This window comes from Chlamydomonas reinhardtii, chromosome 17 (genome assembly GCF_000002595.2).
Source record: "Chlamydomonas reinhardtii strain CC-503 cw92 mt+ chromosome 17, whole genome shotgun sequence".
Lineage (NCBI taxonomy): Eukaryota > Viridiplantae > Chlorophyta > Chlorophyceae > Chlamydomonadales > Chlamydomonadaceae > Chlamydomonas > Chlamydomonas reinhardtii.
The window spans coordinates 7,154,450-7,171,902 of record NC_057020.1 but is presented as its reverse complement, the minus strand read 5'-3'; the positions used below and the strand labels follow the sequence as shown (position 1 = coordinate 7,171,902).

At 60.5% G+C, this 17,453-nt stretch overlaps 4 protein-coding genes across 5 annotated transcripts in view; 2 read left to right on the top strand and 2 right to left on the bottom strand.

The window, feature by feature from the left end:
• The window catches only part of CHLRE_17g747997v5 (uncharacterized protein), a 10,102-nt gene extending 9,095 nt beyond the window's left edge, over nucleotides 1-1,007 (bottom strand). The window contains exon 1 of the mRNA XM_043072791.1: nucleotides 378-1,007. The gene's annotated coding sequence lies outside the window, so the exon portion shown is untranslated. The remainder of the gene's footprint in view (nucleotides 1-377) is intronic.
• A 100-nt stretch (nucleotides 1,008-1,107) lies between these two features.
• On the top strand, nucleotides 1,108-2,847 carry CHLRE_17g747947v5 (uncharacterized protein). The gene is made up of 3 exons (XM_043072790.1): nucleotides 1,108-1,135; nucleotides 1,217-1,351; nucleotides 1,703-2,847. The coding sequence occupies exons 2-3, from the start codon at nucleotides 1,333-1,335 to the stop codon at nucleotides 1,987-1,989; spliced, it is 306 nt and encodes a 101-aa protein (XP_042915247.1). The 5' UTR covers nucleotides 1,108-1,135; nucleotides 1,217-1,332; the 3' UTR covers nucleotides 1,990-2,847.
• Nucleotides 2,688-9,738, top strand: CHLRE_17g747897v5 (uncharacterized protein). Of its 2 annotated transcripts, none has more exons than XM_043072789.1 (18): nucleotides 2,688-3,039; nucleotides 3,160-3,211; nucleotides 3,316-3,368; nucleotides 3,463-3,529; nucleotides 3,629-3,755; nucleotides 3,917-3,982; nucleotides 4,074-4,305; nucleotides 4,418-4,639; nucleotides 4,777-4,919; nucleotides 5,164-5,511; nucleotides 5,666-5,801; nucleotides 6,149-6,353; nucleotides 6,708-6,870; nucleotides 7,004-7,860; nucleotides 8,000-8,105; nucleotides 8,247-8,399; nucleotides 8,512-8,608; nucleotides 8,925-9,738. In XM_043072789.1, the coding sequence occupies exons 2-18, from the start codon at nucleotides 3,186-3,188 to the stop codon at nucleotides 9,203-9,205; spliced, it is 3,282 nt and encodes a 1,093-aa protein (XP_042915249.1). In that variant the 5' UTR covers nucleotides 2,688-3,039; nucleotides 3,160-3,185; the 3' UTR covers nucleotides 9,206-9,738. The 2 variants fall into 2 exon arrangements, with proteins under 2 accessions (XP_042915249.1, XP_042915248.1); XM_043072788.1 differs by having other exon boundaries at nucleotides 2,898-3,039.
• Nucleotides 9,739-13,231: 3,493 nt separating this feature from the next.
• On the bottom strand, nucleotides 13,232-17,288 carry CHLRE_17g747847v5 (uncharacterized protein). Its single transcript, XM_001703526.2, has 7 exons — nucleotides 17,097-17,288; nucleotides 16,853-16,991; nucleotides 15,745-16,560; nucleotides 15,439-15,610; nucleotides 15,102-15,231; nucleotides 14,616-14,861; nucleotides 13,232-14,447 (listed from the first exon to the last, which is right to left on the bottom strand). Exons 1-7 carry the CDS (start codon nucleotides 17,190-17,192, stop codon nucleotides 13,779-13,781), a joined length of 2,268 nt encoding a protein of 755 aa, XP_001703578.2. The 5' UTR covers nucleotides 17,193-17,288; the 3' UTR covers nucleotides 13,232-13,778.
• Nucleotides 17,289-17,453: the final 165 nt, after the last annotated feature.

Here is a 17,453-nt window from a genome sequence, read left to right as displayed (position 1 = left end):
CCGCGCGTGTGAGGGAGGAAGGGAAGGAGGGAGGGAGGGAGGAAGGGAGAGAGGGAGGGAGGAAGGGAGGGAGGGAGAGAAAAATTCCCATCATCATCAGGAAGCCTACCCAGGAGGGAGGGACGGAGGGAGAGCGAGCGAGAGGGAGAGAGGGAGGGAGAGGCAGGGAGCGAGATGGAGAGGCTGGGAAGGCGCTGGAGGCAGGATTGGGGCTTTCATGCATGAATGGGGCTGGGTCTTCAGATGTAACATAAAAACTCGTACTCGTAACTAGACTCATACGTATGGCTGGCGGCAGGTTTGGGGTTGGATGCTGGGTGGGGCCGGAGGCTGAAATGGGTGACCCTGGAATGTGTGCGGCCCCACACCATGTCCACCTTCTCACGCCTCAACCGTCAACCCTGCCTCCCAGCCAATGTCTGTATCGTGTGGCCATGAATAGCTTGCCCAATCCCCTAGCAAAGGCAGCGCCCCACGCTTCACGCTGTCGATCAAGGTGTAGCACGTGTCAGGCGTGCTCGACCAGGTGGTGAGCAGTGTGAGGGGCGGTTGATTGTTTCCAGTCCCAGATCAGCAGCGACCCCGAAGCTGTAACCAGGGGCAAGACTGGCAGCACAGGTGATGGTGCCAGGAGTGAGGCTGCATGGGTAAAAGGAGGGCCGCTGCTACAGCAGGAACGGACAGGTTGCACAAGATGTGTATGTTGGAAGTCGACTTATGCCGGTGTAGCAGCTGAGCCACGCTTTTTGCGCAGAAACAATGCACGGTTTGGTGAAGGTCGGCAGCCAGCTGGGGGAGGGCGGTTTCCCTTTGGGCCGGAGATGGTTCCCTCCTGACCTGGGTGCTGGGCACCCCTGCTTGGGCGGACTGTCCCTTCTTGTAATGTCGCATTCATATTGGTTACGTGGGGTTATCGTGAGCGAGTAGCTGCCCCCGGGTTCATGTGGACCGAATAGGGTGAGGCTAACCTCCCAGCAAATATGCAACCTGTGCGCCAGTCCCTCAGTGAAATTAAGGGCAGTTTAATTGGCTGGAGGATGCACGGGTTTGTAGGGAATGTCATTCTCAATACTCTAATGCCCTGACCACCCCAGGTGACAGGAAGCCCAGCTGCAACGTGCATCAATCACCCCAGGTAACAAGGAGACGAACCAATTTCTCCGCAGCCGTGACCTGCGCTAGCCCCATCTCCTCCCATCCACCCGCCCCTCCCCAGGTGTTCGCACTTGAGGGCTCATCCGGCATCACGCCCCAGCTCAAGCAGCCCTTTGAGGTGGTGTCGTGCAGTCCATACACGACGTCACGGGTATCTTTGTCATCAATTAAGAGCTCATGCTGATTACGAACCATGGTGCCAGTGGCTAAGCCCGCCCCGCAAACCCTCTGTATAGCACCTTTGGCGGTGGAGTGGTAGCAGTATCTCTGCCTCTACTGCAGCAGGAGTGGCAGCTCAGCTGTTTTGACTATGGCAGCGATGACAAGATGCAGCGCTGGCGCCGCTCTCCAATGGCGAGCAGGGCTACGCCAGCACTGCTGCGGCTACGGCGGCTAGCTACTCCAGCAGCTCTTCGGCTGCGGACTGGCGTGCTTCAAAGATGGAGGCTTAGCGTCAGGGAGGCAAGGTGTGGTCCCCCTTCAGCTGCCATACCTCGCTGCGAGCTACCCTGGCCCTGACTGCTCGGTGCTACCTGATACACACCAGGTGAATGTCAGAACCTCCTCGACTGCGATCTGGACAAGGGTCTGTGGGTGCAGCAGCCGCAGGAGTTCATCAGCTCCGGCATCGACAGCACGCCTCCTCATCCGGCGCTGCCATTTCCTCCGCCTCCGCTGTCACCGGTGCTGCCATCGTCACCTGTCGTCACCTCTGGCACTGCCGACGCCGACGCTGCGGCCGCTGCGGCCCTCAGGCTCCGTCTGTCGGCGGCGCCGCCTTTGTCCCAACAGCCACTGCAGTCGCCACCGCAGCCGCCGACGCCACAGCCCTAGTGCCCGTGGCAGCCGCCGGCGCCGCCGCCAAGGAAGCAATGGCAGCGGCAGCGGTTGCGGGGATGCGGTGGCGGCGGCGGCGGCTGATCTGCGGGTCCTGCTGCTGAGACTGCGGCTGCTGCGTTGTAAGCGCGCTAGCCGGCGCCGTGGCAGGCGCCTCCTCCGCCACCGCCGCCAGCACCTTCAGCTACTGCTGAAGCGGCGGCGCGAACCGCGGCCCACCCGCCGCCGCAGTCGCCATCGCCACCGCCTGCGGTGCGAGTGCTTCCATCGCAGCGGCGGCGGTGCTGGCTGCGATGACCTTGCCACCGTCGCTGCCCGTGCCGTCAGCGGCAGCGTCGGGCAATGCTGTGGCGCAACCGCCGCGTCGCGGTGCGCTCGGCAACAGAAAAGATTGGTTGACAGGCCGCCGCCGCGGCTGTGGCTATGTATTGCTGCCGCCGCCACGGCCGCTAGCTGCTGGCCCTGAGCCTGCTGCGGTTGCGCCGTCATCGTCTGCGCTAGCGGCTGTGATGGCGCTGGCGGCAGCAGCAGCGGCGTGGGCAGTTGGGCACCGTACCTGTAACCCGTAGGCGTTGGAAGTCGATGGCTTGCGGGCAAGTCGCACTGGGCGTGGCAGTGTTGCAGAGTGTTATGTGGTTACACGGAATGATGCTATATTGTTCAGCCATCAACTTGGCATTGTTGCATTTAGATTCCTACGAAAACTGTAGTGTGTTATCGGACGCGGTCGGTGGAGCGAGTCAGGATATTGGGGCCGTGGACTCGTGTGGGGTTTTGCACGCCGCAGCGAGATCGACAAGACGTGCATCATGGGGGCTTCAGTAATTCACTGAATCACTGTAATGTGTATTTGAGAATGCTGAGCAATTATCATTCTCTCTGGGCAACGCCTTGAATACCTCAGTGCAAGAATGTCGCGCAAACACGCTCGGTAACCTAACTTTGTAGGACACCAATTGTGTTACACCGATACTGGCAACAGAATGTCAAAGCCATCGACGCCTGTGAGACGGTCAAAGGTCGGCGTTCGGCCGGGAAGCCGAGAAGGTAATCAGCACCAGCAATCCAGGCGAATTCCCGGAGCGTAATGTAAAGGCACAATAACTCGCGTGGTGTTCGTTGGGCGAGTTTGCTAAGAGCTCGGAACATGTTGCCACTCTCGCGCAGGTGGCGAAATCCCATTGACTGCATCAATGGAGGTCCTACCGCCGGATCCATGGTGTGTAAGCGCGCTGATAGTCAGCGGGGCGCCCAACGATCACGCGTGTCGCTCAGACTCACCCGCCAAACCCCACGCTGGGAACCCCTCCCCACCTGTCGCAGTGCCTCTCCGTCGCTACTGGCCTCTGTGGACCCAGCCTTTGGTCGTGCGCAAGGTTAGTTGCAGGCCTGAAGGGTTCGAAGCCGTGGTCAATCCGGCGCCATGGTCTTGCACCCAGGCGATGTTTCACTTCTTGGGGCTTTTTGCAGACGCTCATGGCGCGGTGGCTGCCGCAAAACCCCGGACGCCCCTGAGCAGTTCAAACCTACTAAGCAGGTGAGGTAGTGTGCAGTTTAAGATGCAGATGTCATTGGCTTCTATGCGGTCGTGTTGAGGTCTAGCGTGGGTATGACCCGGTAATACGCTGGGATGCAGGACACGGAGCAATGAGGGGCGACGGAGTGCAGCTGTGCCGCACGAGGTCATCCCCCTGACATCAACAACCTCAAAGTCCTTCAACGCGTCACATCCACCAGTGCTACAGCCACATCAAGAGCACTCGGTAAGCTTGGTATTTCTGCCATGGCCCTCGGCGTCACCAGCAACAGGACGTGCGGCTGCACACAGTGGGTGACGACTGGCAAGGGCACGTCACAGACGGGTCTTTGCACCTGGGCAGCGGCCTCTTGCTAACAGGCCGTATTGTACCTGTGTAACATGCAGGGACCCCGTAGCCGGCCGGGCACAGCCACATCACAGGCATCCTCGCGCTTTAATCCTGTGACTGAGGTGAGCTTCAGATTGGACCGCTGTTGCACTGGCTCCGTGGGGCACGCTCATTATGTGCTACATCACGACCGACTCTCAATTCGCCGCACAGGACGATGTTCACCATCCACGCCCAGGCAGCTCGCAAGCACAGTACCAGGCAACCGCCATGCCGCATGCGGGCGCACATGTTGCCATGGGCGGCAGCGCAACCGAAGTGGCGCAGCGGGCTGCTGCAGCAGCTGGAGGTGGAAGCCGGCGCTACCCCGCAGCACCTGGGCTTGTGGCGCAGCTGGATGACGAGCATTCGGAAGTACCGGGCACGCCTGCGTCGGTGGCATCAGGTAGGGAGCTGTGAGTTGGCGCACTTGGCAGTGTAGTGCTGCACGTGTTCGGTTTGCTTGCTGTAGTGCTGCAACGGCTATTCAAGCGCTAACTAAGTCTGTTATGTCGCAGGGAGGGTTGGTGGCGGAGGCACCTTCTTCACGGATCTGCGGAGATCGTTTGCGGACGGGATGCACCCGGGTGTGGACGAGTCCCAAGACTTGGGGGAAGAATATGAAGATGCGGTTGCCGGACTGGGCGGGCCCAAGGTGGAGCGCTCCCAACGCGGTGGCTTGGGCTCACTTGCGAGCAGCCGGTTAAACCCGATGCAGAGCCCTTCAGCATCCGAAGACGGTAGGGCTCCAAGATGACAGACTGTATGGCCCAGGATGTATTTGTTGGCTCAAATTCTTCTCACTGAGTTCTCGCGGCCCCGCGTTGCCCAGGACCTTGTCACTCATAAACACCGTTCGTGCCCAATGGGCCCACAGGTGATGCGGCGGACGCAGAGGAGGAAGCGGCATACGCGGAGTACGCTGGCGACCTACGCCCGGACCCGGCCATGGGGCTTGACCTTCGCTCGGACGGCGGGGCCAGCAGTGCGGCTTTGACGGAGTACTCCAACCCCCTGATGGCAAGTAAGGGTGCATGGTGTGTATGCGGCGCAAGACGTAGTTAGCGCCGACACATGCTTGTGTGACTGTGCTGCTGACAAGGTATGGGTTTGGAGAGGACTCCAGCGCATTATTATTAAGAACCAAGTAGCCCCAGGGACCGATACACCGTAGTGCAGAAGCTGCAGAACACTTACGCTGCCGGTATGCCATGAAATTACAGCAACTGTTCCGTGTGCTGCCTTTTCATGACTCTCTTCATAGACTCCGGAGGAGTCGCGAGCAGCCACCCCCTTACCTGCATCGGCACCAGTGGTAGGTTCATCAATCTCAGGGGACACCTCAACGACAGAGGAGGCGCGCAAGTCGCTGCTGCTTGTTATCCGGGACTTGTACGTCACGGAGCCGCAGCCACCGCCCTCGGCCGAGCCCAGCCGGCCGGGCACCGCGGCTGCGCCTGCCCCTGAAGTGGTGGATGAGGAGCCCACAGCGACGGATGACATGGACGTGCTGGCTGCCAGCCGGGCCGCAGTGGCGGCGCTAGCGGCGAGGGCAGATGGAGCGCAGTCGCAGAGGCGCAGTGAGCTGGGTGAATACATGACGGCACTGCAGGTGAGCAGCATATGGGGCTTGTAAAAGGTAATGGAAGGGACATAGGCTACAAAAGCGTGCTCAATCGAATTCAAGGTTATGGTGTCATGTAAGTCTAAGGCAAAAACCGTATCCCAAGTCCCAACACCTTGCGCTATGGCTCCCTACATGGCAGGAGCGTAAGGACGATGCCGGCGGGCGCCTGGTGGAGCTGCCGGCGGACTGGGGAGTCATGCTGGAGCGCCTGTTCAGGCAGAGGCGGGCCGAATACGCCACGCTGGAGGGCTGGCTGGGGCCGCGACGGTTTGAAGGTGAGTTGCCAGTTGCCCAGTCAGCACGCTTAATTTCGCTCCGAAATGGGCAGGCCAGGTGGTCAGGTCGGGTTGGTGGGTTCTCGGGAGATGTCGGGGCTTTAGTTAGGCCCACGGGCTTTGCGTTTGCATCTCGAAGATCTCAAAGTATGCCCTTTATTGTTCCGTCCTAATGGGATTGGTGCACAGAGGCGGGGAGTTCCCCTTATTGGGATTGGTTAAAACAACCGCACCTGTCGGGCGACATGCTGTGCTATGATTGCTGCAGGCTGACTGGCATTGAAACACATCATGGCCATTACACATGCCTCATGCTCGCTTCTCTCCCTTGACCCGCTTCCTCGCAGATCTTCCGATCAACCAGCTGCCGTCTGACCACCCCGACCCAAAGGTTGTGGAGGGCCTGGCGCGCATCCAGGAGCTGGATGGCATGCTGAACGACAAGCTCATAGCGGCGCTAATCAGCCACCGGGAGACCTTTCCAGAGGAGTGGCAGGAGCAGGAGCGCAGGCGACTGGCGCGTCACACCAAGGGCGTGGAGGATGCGCTCAAGTGAGCAGCAGGGCTATCGGGCTTCGCTTCGTTAGGCGGAATGTGACAGGGCGCGGCCTAACTGGGCGATCACGGGAAACATGCGGAACGACCAGGGTGGTGATGGAGTGTGCATGCGTACGCGCTGCTTGTGCTAGGGTTTACAGTTCGGCACAGGCGTGCAGGGTTTACAGTTCGGCACAGGCGTGCAGGGTTTACAGTTCGGCACAGGCGTGCAGGGTTTATAGTTCGGCACAGGCGCGTTATTCGGGTGTGCATTGAGGCCGGTTGCGGCCTGCGGTGCAGTACAGCGCAGTGCACTGCTGCTTTGGATATCACGCCATGCCACCTTTGTATTCGCTGCATGCATTGCAGGAAGGAGCGCCACAAGCGGCTGCGGGCGGCTCGCATCGCCCGGGCTGTGACCTCGCTGGGGGAGGACGACAACGACGACTTGAGGGCCTCCGTCACCTCCATGATGTCGGCAGGGGCGCAGCTGCAGTCCATCTACTCGCGCTTGTTCACCCTCAAGCCGGAGGTAGGCGCAGCGCTGGTCCTGCAGTACAGGGCCGCAACACGCCTGTTGTGTGACAGGTTGCGGCCCGCTTCTGTTGTGATTGGTGGCAGCAGCCGAGTTCTGCTACTGACTCACCGCACCCCTTTGCACGCAGGAGGAGGCGCTGGTGGAGGCTGTGCTGCAGCGTGACGACGAGGAAAGCATCAACCCCTTCGACCTGGACTCGGCGGCCGCGTACGCCGAGGGTGTAGGGCCGCTGGCGGGTGCGGGGCCAGCCGCCGCCAGCCCCGATGATATTGAGCTGGAGCTGGACATGCTTCTGCCCTCCGCAGCCTCAGCAGCGCCCACGCCTTCAGCGGCAAGCGGCGCTGCAGCAGCGGCCCTGCACCGGCAGTTCAGCTCCGCAAGGGGACCAGAGGGGGCGAGCCACACTGTGGCCGACTCTGGTGCGGAGGACCGGCGGCCGTCGTCGGCCTTGCCTGCTTTCTCGGCATCCCGTCCAGGCACTGCCACCGGGACAGGTGGGCTGTCGGCGATCGCGGCAGCCGCGTTGCACGGTCATCCAGCCCTTCTAGCAGCAGGGGGTGTTCGGGACAGCTTCACCGCTGGTAGCGGTCTGCTGCCAGAGCGCGTGTACGAAGACCCCAGAGCGGCGTCGCGGGCGCTAAGGGCTATCAATGCCCGGTTGGCGGCGTTTGAGTCGGAGCACATGTGGGACGACAGCGGCTCGCTAGCGGACTTTAAGTCACTGCCTACAGCAGGTGGCGTGGCAGGGGCAGGGCCGGCGGCTGCAGGACCAGCAGCGCCACCAGGTATGCAGTCGCCCAGTGGCCCTGGCACGGTTGCCGCAGGCGCTCGGGGACCTGTGGGGCTGCCACCCAGGCCGCCATCTCCCACCCGCAGCGCCAAGTCGGTTGCGGGAGGGCCGGCAGCCAGCGTGTCCACTGTGACTGCCAGCGGCCACAAGGACTACCTGCGCGAGGAGCGCATAACCAAGGAGATGGTCGGCAGGTGGGAATGGGCAACCGGGAAGTGCGGGTGTGCATGTTTACCAACGTCAGTAACGGTTGTAGCGATTGAGTCGTCTATGGGCCTCCCAACATGCGTTGATGCACCATAATATACTCGCCCCCTGACTGGCTGCGTGTAGGGAGAAGGACATCGACTCGGCACTGCGGCAGCTTAAAACGGGCGAGGTGGTGCGGCTGGGAGAGGTCACTCTTAAGGCTCTGGTGGAGCAGTGCCGTCGGCTGCAGGTAGTATGTGCCGGGCAGTAACGTACCGTAGGTTGGCCTGGAAATCTAAATTTGAAGCGGTTTCTTGGCACAGGAAGCCATGCACGCCCCGCTCGTTGCCCCACTCCCCCGCGCTTGCTACTACCTGATGCGCTCTTGTAGGAGCTCAATGCTCAGCGCCGCAAAGCAGAGGATGAAAGCAAGGAGATAGAGCGGAGAGCACCGCCGCCAGCTGCTCAGCCGCCACCACAAGCGCAGGCGTCGCGGCAATCGGTTGGCAGTGCAAGCGGGCGCAGTGGGCCTGAGCCGGTGAAGGCAAGTTCGGGCACTTGGTCTGCCGTTTTGAAGTAGGCGGTGTCTTCGTGCTGGTTTTCGCCTGGGGTCATGTCGTCTTGCCACGTGAGTAGCACCTCTCCTTTGCATGCAGGCGGCCAAGTCGCACACTCGCTCGTCTGACCAGTCATCAGATGCAGGCCCCGTGGAAGCAGGGTCGTCAAAGCCAGTCCCACGCCACAACAGTGCAGGTGGGGGTGAAGGACCTCGTGTCACATACCGCAGTTGTCCACCGAATGTGTAGTACAGTAGAGTACGGTATTACAGCTAAAGTTACAGTGCCCCATGGATTACGGGAAATTAAGCAAGCCCGGGGCGATGGACATGTGTGAGGATCCTAGCTACGTGGGACTGTTCCTACTACCTGGGACTACAACGCTGATGCATTCAGCTTTGTCTCTTCGGTATTTGACCTCAATGCAGGCGCACATACCGTATTGTTGAACAGGAGGCTCACCTAACACCTTTCATTTCGTTAGCCTGACGCCATTGCCTTGTGCACTGCAGGTAGTACCAGGACAACAGCGCCCGGGTCAGGCACAGGGCCCGGAGCCAGGCGCACCAGCGACCCTGCCGCCAGCGGGACAGGCGCGGCAGCCACGGCCACAGAAGCTCCGGCACGGGCGAAAACGGCCACGACAGCCAGCAGTAAGGGTTCAGCACCTGGCAAGCCTCCTGCCGGGCCAACAGCCAAAGCGGAGGGTGTGGCTGCGGGGAGTGGAGGGTCGGTTGCAAGCATGTTCAGTGGTGCTGGGCCGCCACCTCCACCGCCACCGCCGCCAGAGTAAACCTTCAACCGTGATGAGTTCATGCATTAAGCGCACAAAGCTGCTCACTGCTCACCAAGAGGTAGTGTATCTTGCATGGCGTGCAAGTTGGGACACGAGTCTTTGTAAAGCCCATATATGCAGAGTGCGGCCCCTTGTACGCCGCTTGGTACATGTGAGGCTTGGTAACACACGATCAGTATGCGTGGCTTGATGGCACCTGCTCGCTCGTCTTGGTCTCTGGCGTGTACCGTATGTACAAACGTCTAAATTCCGCACAAAGCTGGTGAACAGCAGGCCGATGTATTGCCGAGAGCGTTCAGAATCTGCTTTCGGAGTTTTGGTCAGGGTAGTTATTGCGGAGACATGGGCCCGCAAAGTCGAGGGTCGGTCGTTGGTCCTAGGGGTCGCGAAGGTCGTGTCACGGTGTGCCGGAAGCGTTCGTCTGGGCCTCAAAAGACAACCGGGCAAGCCCAGACCGGTGCCCAAAGCATGTAAATAAGACAGCCGGGCAAGCCCAGACCGGTGCCCAAAGCATGTAATGGAAGCTTTTGAAGGCTGGGAACGTCAGGAGCCTACCAGTACCAGAAGGGCTACCGCCAGGGCTTGCATCTTCCAGGGGTGTGCGATGGGCAGGCCGCCGCTGCTGGCGAGAAGGGCCCTAACCAGTAACCACGGTCTTGTCCACGACATCCAGGCGCCCAGAAATGCCTAGGTTGTAGCGTTTGGGGGGGCTCCGCCAGGGAGGGGGTAGAAAGCTCAGGTTCTTACCCCATGCTCAAAATTACAGAGCTTTAATAGAGCATTATGCACGTACTTTTAGTTATATCAGGCAAAAGACCACCGCGCAAACTAGGTACCAAGTTCTACTGAACCAGCCAGTTTTGCCTGCGTCAGGGGTGTGGGGCTGAGTCCCACACCCCTAATGAAGATTACCCATAGCATTGGCACTAGGAAGGTGTCGCTGCGCAGCGTGTGCGACAATGACGATCTGGTGAGGAAGTTCTGGGCCGCCAAAGTTGGGGGGTCGGTCCTCGTCCCTGGGGGTCCGTCGGGTTTCGGGAGCCCATCCTGGCGGATTTCGGGAAGCGCCCCACAAGCAGAACTAGGGGCCAAACGCAGCAGTACGAGGCTCATATGTGCACGTTATGACGTAATAAGCACAAACAAAGCGTGGGAGGGCTCAGTTGGACGTACATGTCTCCAAGTTCAGCACATGCGCACTGACACTGCTGGGCTCTGAAGCGCTGGTGCGCATGAGTTCACGTCTAACAAGGCTGCTGATGCACATTGCCCATTCGCCACGCGGCAGAGATTTCGCGGGGTGGGCTGGGTCGAGGGGATTTCCATGGATAGGATCCCGCCTGTGACCGAAGTCTCAGAACAGGACCGCCGATGGCACAGCGTGATAGTGCTCGCCAAGAGGAGTGGATTGACGCCACTTTGATATAAAATGGAGGGGTTTTAACCCCACAGCAACAAGGTTTGTCCGTGGGGTGTTCGGTCATCCCTTTAAGGGGGTGTCCCGTCCCCGGGGGATTTCGGGGCATGGGGTCTGGCACTTTGTTTCCTACCCCACCCCCCTGGCTCGCCCCTGTTAGGCATTGTTGTAGTAGGGCACGTACGGTCGCGCCAAAATGTTTATAAATGGCTTGTATGTAGGCTGTTGGCGGGGCTTGGTATCGAGACTAGGTTAGGGTAGCTACCCCTGGGCGGTCCCACCTGGTCCCTCGGTCAAGTACGGTGTACTAGACTCGAGTGTCAGCCCCATGGTCGCTTTCTGGACGAGTTGCTAAATGCTTCGGACAACCCGTCCCCTTTTCTGCCTTCCTCTATCCACCCAATCCAGGACATGGTAGTTTTGGTGCACCCCTGCTTCGGCAGGGGGACAAGGTAACGATCCAGCAAGAGCCCGGGTGGGAGGATGGTGGTCCTGAACTCAACTTGCCTGAACTCCGGCAGGGGAAGCCAGAGGGTATCCGGCGCCAGGACAGCAACTGTTTTCGGCTTGCAGGAGCAAGCGATTCTCTTGCGTCAGGGTGAGGGCGAGACTTGGATGGGTCATAGGTGACGGGATATGCAGAGGCGGAGGCGGGGGGCGACCAGGAGGCAACTTGAACTCTGTCCGTTCCCTTCTATGAATGATTGAATGCGGATGTTACAGAGGGGACAGTCCCAGCACCCGAAGACGCCGAGCCATCACATGCTATCAGGGCCCAACTTGACTCCACCAACCCCAACTTTGCTGCAAACCCTCCCGCGGTCAAAGTCCGTGTGACTCCGCGCACAGTGAGTCCTAGCCAAGCCTCAACCCGCCAGAGCCCCACCGCTGTGCCTCAACGCCACAAGCCTAGGCACAGGAGTGCCGGGAATCGTCCAGGCCGCAACACACACGCACAGCGCACGCACTAACCAGGGCGCAAGCGTCCAGGCACGAGAACGGTCGCTCACACGTGCGTCCTGCCCACACACAAAGCCACCAACCACTCACAACCTCTCACGGCGAGGGAGGCGGGGAATCAGTGTCATATGGCAAGCGCAATACCATGCCTTCACCAACAGCCCGAGAGATGAAAGGATGCGCAGACGACACAGTGTCCCAACCCTTTGGCCTGACACCCAAAGTTACAAACGTCTGGAGACGACCCCAGAAGTCAGCTACGACGGCAAGTCCAATGCTCAGCACCCTGGCTGACGGCAGCTTCGCTCGCGCCGCCAGCCCGGCCATAACCATACGCTGCTGACCAAAGTCCAGGGCAGACATAGCAGCGAGACACACCACATCCCAGGTGGCACGAGCCCTGCAGGCGGGCGCACTAACCACAACTCCTCACGAGAGAACGCACTTAGAGCATCCTCTGGCATGAAACCCATAGCCATCCCCATGTTTTCCCGCAGGGACAGCGCAACAACGCAGTCCCAAAACCAGTGACGCCGGTCCCCATCCCGCATGTCAACCCCAAACGCCCAACACGGGTCAACAGCAACGCTGCGCGCACACTCGCTAGCATGCCGTGGAAACGCCCAGCAAGCGTTGGCGGCCACACGCCACAGTGCTTCCTTATGATGATCCTCCCTTCTATGAGGCGGATGGAAGCGCTCCGCACGCAGCGGCTAGCTCGGCTGGAGCTAGCAGGCAGCACGCATGTACGGCTGGACGGATGAGCAGACCCTGGACGCGGCTACCTGCCGTTTGGCAGATGACGCCTGGAAGTGGTTCTCTGGCGTTCAAGCTACCGCCAACACCTGAGCACGCTTCAACGGGCCATTTCTGGAGCGCTTTAATGTGGACGAAAAGGAGCTGTACAACAGGGGGGTGGCCTGGTTGCGTCACAACCACCTTAAGTGTGTCTGGTGGCCTCTCCTGTCTGCTTTAAGAGAGGCAATGGGCCTGTGCGGCTCACTTAGTTTCGTTCCTGTGGATACTGGATAGGGACGCACAGTCCCAACCTTGTAACGCAACAAAAGCCACAACAACCTCCGCCTGCCCAGAGTGCACACCTGGCTCTGGAGTCCTGAGTCCTCCAGAAGTAACACACTATTCGACCAGTGACCTCAGCAGGGTCAACTCAGCAGCAGCATCAAACGCCACACGCATACAGCTGCTGAGCAGGCAAACTACACATACCACAACGCACAACAGCACAGCAACAGCGAGGCTGATTTCAATGCCCCCGCAGCTAACGTGACCACAATCACAACCTACCTGCCCCTACAGCCCAGCTCTCCATCAATCCCACTGCCTGTCCTCAACCAGCCCATGCCCGGTGCCCTTAGCCCGCTGGAACCTCGACTATGCCACTGCTGCAGTGGCTAACGTCAGTAATCATCATGTTGTGCGTACGTATGTGGTAACCAAAGGGACGAAAGGACCAGCGCCCACCCATGCATTGTACCGTAATGTACCATCTTACCATACCGTTAGTAGTTGTGTGCCCTTGTGTACTGCTTTCAGACGACGATGTTCTGTCCACTGGTACTAGCTGCTTATCCCCGCTGCTTTTCGCACTTCTTTGACAACCCGGTCACAGCTGTGAAAGGCACAAATGAGCCTTATGTTTACATGTCTCAAATGCAATGTGCTGGTCAGCAAAAAGTTCATCGAGCGCACGCGGGAATCAACCTACGCCCGTTGTCTGAAGCAAGCAATACTCATACCTAGATATGTGTATAACCACGCACCGGCACACACGGATTGGTGCAGGACAGCAATGTGTCTATCCGCCTAAGAGGAGAATGTCTGCTTATGTTCAACAAACAAACGGTCACCATTAACGTCTATGGCTAGCTAGGTCTAAGAGACACTTACTCAGCATCATCCGGCTTAAAAGCTGTCGTCCCTATCGTCATCTGTATATCCAAAGGTGTCGCGCAAACAGCGACGGATCGGATGGATGTTGTGTGTTCGAGTCAACTTATCATTGACACCGTTGCCGGGTGCTAACGTAAAGCCACGTGCTGGACATCAAACCATGTTATTGCGCCTGCGCACCCCTGGCGGCCCTTTCAATCGCTTGGAATCCCGGCCGGCAACCTGCGGCCCTGTAGCTCATATCTCCCCCCTCTGTACTTGATCTCTCATCAGACCGACTGCTTAGTAGGCGTTGCAGGGGCTGGCCGTCACCGTCATGTGCTCCACGGTGCTGCGGCGGCTGTCCTTGTTGCCACAGGGCGAGGCAACGGCGGTCTCGCGGGCCAGGTCGCGCTGCGCGTCACGCGCCGCTGCCCGGATAGCAGCCTGCAGCGCGCTGCCAATGGACACGCGCAGGCCCCCGTTTGCGGCGTTGGGGCTGGCCGCAGCGCCGTTGGGGCTGCGGCCGAAGGTTGGCTGTGCACTCTGGCGCACAGCAGCGGAGCGGCGCATGGAGGCTGCGCCGGGGCCATGCGACGACATGACCACACTGGTGCTCTTGCGCAGCGAAGCAAAGAAGGGGTCCACGTAGCCCGCGCCATCGTACACGCCGTTGCCCAGACCCGGGCCGTCCTTGTCCGTGCGGGCGCTGGGTGAGGGAGCGGCACCCAGTCGAGCAATGGTGTGCAGCTGGGGCGCGGCGGGCGAGGTGACGGGCTTGGCAAGCGCAGGGTCGGGACGGAAGGGCGCCGAGAAGTCGGGCATCTTGCGTGCCTTGAACACCAGCGACTTGCGCAGCTCGTTGACGCTCATGTTCTCCAGCTCAGCAGCGCGCCGGGCCTCCTCCTCAGCTGCCTCGGCCGCCTCACGCGCCTTGCGCTCCTCCTCAGCCACTCGGCGCTCGGCCTCCTCCTGTTAAGCAAAAGGGCAGACAGAGTACGTTTGTCAGCATGTGTAGCAGGTGTGTGTCGTCAAGACGTGCGCTCGACTCATTCGTTTCTGAGCCGCGAGGAGATCTTGCCCACGACCCCATACATGCTCGCTACCCCCCCGCCCTGTGTTCACTCATGTGCTGCTCACCAGCTTTGTGCGGTCGGCTTCCGACATGCGGGCGCGCTTGGCGGGCTCCACCACCGCGTGGTAGTGCGCGATGCGCTCCTCGCTGGCAAACTTGGGGGCAGCGCCCTTGGTGACCGGAGAAGGGGCCGGCTTGGGCGGCGAGGCGGGCGCTGTCACAATGCGCTTGTCAAAGCTGCTCGCCTTGAAGCGGCGTGCCTCATCCTCGCGTGCCTCCTCCTCCTCGCGCTTCTTGCGCAGCTCCTCCGTCTGTGGGTGCGGATAAATGCGCGAATTCCGTTAAGGCATTTACAGACTCGCATCCAAGCGGTAACTAGAGCCCCGCTGGTTCGCTGCGGGCCGGCGGTTTTTGTCGGTTGCCCATCCCCACCCTTCAGTCGCCATCCCGCGCATCGTTGGTGCACTGCTTGGGCCCGGCTACGTGCGCCCAAGTTTGGCAGGGATATTAACCACACGCACATGCACCACCTCACAAACCACCTTGCTCACCTTCTTGGCGTGCAGCTCCAGGCTGGCCAGCTGGAAGGGTTCAAAGATGGCCTTGGGGTCTTTGGGCTCGCTGCGCTGACGGGGGTCGATGGGGCGCGCCTCGTGCACGTGCTTGGGCACTGGGTTGCGCCTGCAGGTAGGCCGGCACGCATGGGGATAAGAGGCACACTCCCGTAAGACCATTGCTTCCGCCGTGACTGCAGTGGCCCTGGGCAGCTGCAACAAACCACAACACCGCGCCCCATGCCCTGTCCAGGACAGGCTGTCCTGCCCTCAAGCAAGAGTCCTGATCCACTTACGCAAAGCCCAAATGCCTAGTCCTCCACATGCCACGCACCTGAACGCCTTCTCGCGCGCCTCGATCAGGTCCAGGTCCTCGCGGCTGAGCACACAGCTCTTGGGGCGCAGCTCGCTGCGCAGCTGGAAGGGCTGGGCCCGGGTGACACGCTGGCCCTGCGGACTGCACATCACCGCGTCCAGCTGCAGTGAGGCCTTGGTGATGGGCACATCTGAGGGAAACGAAAGGAGGCATCGGTCAGCGAACTGGTTGCGGTGTGCAGGTGAGGTGAAGGATAAGGAGCTGCAGCAAGAATGCTGTTGCGAAACGCAAGAGCCTTGCCATATCCTTGTACGACCTTCTTACCCTTCTTTATGCGCTCCTCCTCCTTGCGACCAGTCACACGCGCCACAAAGGCCTGAGTGGGAGCCAGCAAGGTAGAGGCCATGCGCGCAAACAGGTTCTTGCGGCGGCGGTTCTGGCGCTCCGTGGCGGGGTCCTCGGGCACCGGCGCCAGAGCAGACGGCGACAGCGGCGACTCGGCCATGGAGGTGCGCAGCTTGTGCGCGGCAGTGGGGCGCAGGTAGGACGGCACGTGCGCAGGTGAGCCGGCCGACTCCGCAGGCAGCGCCAGCGGCGAGGGCTTGCCCGCAGATGCCGACTTGGGGCGGGAGGAGGCCGGCGAGCCTGTGACGGTCACGGCCTTGGGCGTGGTGGCGGGCGACTTGACGACCGGGGCAGACATAGGGCGGGCGGGCGAAGAGGGGATGGCCTTGGGCTTCTCCACCTTGGCTCCCACGGCTGAGGTGCGAGACACCACCACCACACCACCCACTTGCTCGACGGCCTCCTCGGCCACGGTAGGTAGCCTGGGCTCGGCCGACAGGGTGGGGGGCGGCAGCTCGGGCTCCGCCGAGAGCTGGGGCTCAGGCAGCTCGGGCTCAGACGAGGGCTGAAGCTCAGGCAGCACAGGCTCAGACGGGAGCTGGGGCTCTGGAATCTCGGGATCAGCCGACTCCAGCTTCTGACTTGCCACAGCTGGCTCTTGCGCCGGCGGCGGCGAAGCCGGTGCCGTAGCGGGGGCGGGTTGCTGGCGCTCCTTGATGCTGAGGCGCAGGGAAACGCGCCCGGAGGAGGTGCCCAGCATACGCAGGCTCACTGGTCCGTTGGCAGGCTTCTCAGCTGAGGGCACGGTAGGATACATGGAAAGGATGGGGCGCTCAGTTAAATCCACCCGAACTCGCGAAAAGGACGGTTCGTGTCCGATGTGTGTTCGTGTTCGGAACCCTGCCAGCGCCCAAGCAACTTCTATAAGCACCCAAGCCGTTCCGGTGCCGTCAAGCTGCTACTTGTATTCAAGACTATTGCTTGGCTGCTTCAACTCCTTGCGCCCGTCCGTGTCGCAGTCTTGCGCCCGCAATGACATGCCCCGTTGCAAAGCAACCCCACGCATTGTCACCCAGTTCCTATTTACCTGTAGTCATTGTTGCCTGCTTGCAAATGTCCAGCACGGACTGGGCCTCCTCGCTCGTGAGGAAGAGACGCTCCTTGAGTGCGTCGCGACTAATAATGCCGCTGCCGATAGCGATAGCCGTCAGGCCAGCCTCGAATGCCTGTTGAGGATATCACAGAGTGATTACTACAGTAACGCGAGCGCGGTGGGCAAGTTCCTCATGGCAAGCGAAGGGCATTTCCTTTCCACACAGCGCGGGGCGTACCTGCTCAGCAATAGCATCCACGAGATCGGCGTCTTCTAGCGCTGAGCGCAGGCAACCGACCAGGAACGCGCGCGAGTCCGGGCTTGCGCAAGCCATGTCTGCTGTTGCGCGTGTTTGTGCTCGCGTTTAATGAGGGGGCTTGTATTGCTTTTCTACTAGTGCTTGTATCAGGACTGCTGTGAGTGCGTCACGTATATGTTCTGGGTTGTCTGGAGTTGGGCAGGAGGCTTTAAAGTAGCGCATCGGTTGTACAGCGGCAGTTATGCGCACTACTGGCGACATCCAGTGAGGTAGCGGTGACAAGGACTCACATTCAGCGTCAGCGCGCCGCATGCGATGGGTTCTCAATTACATGCA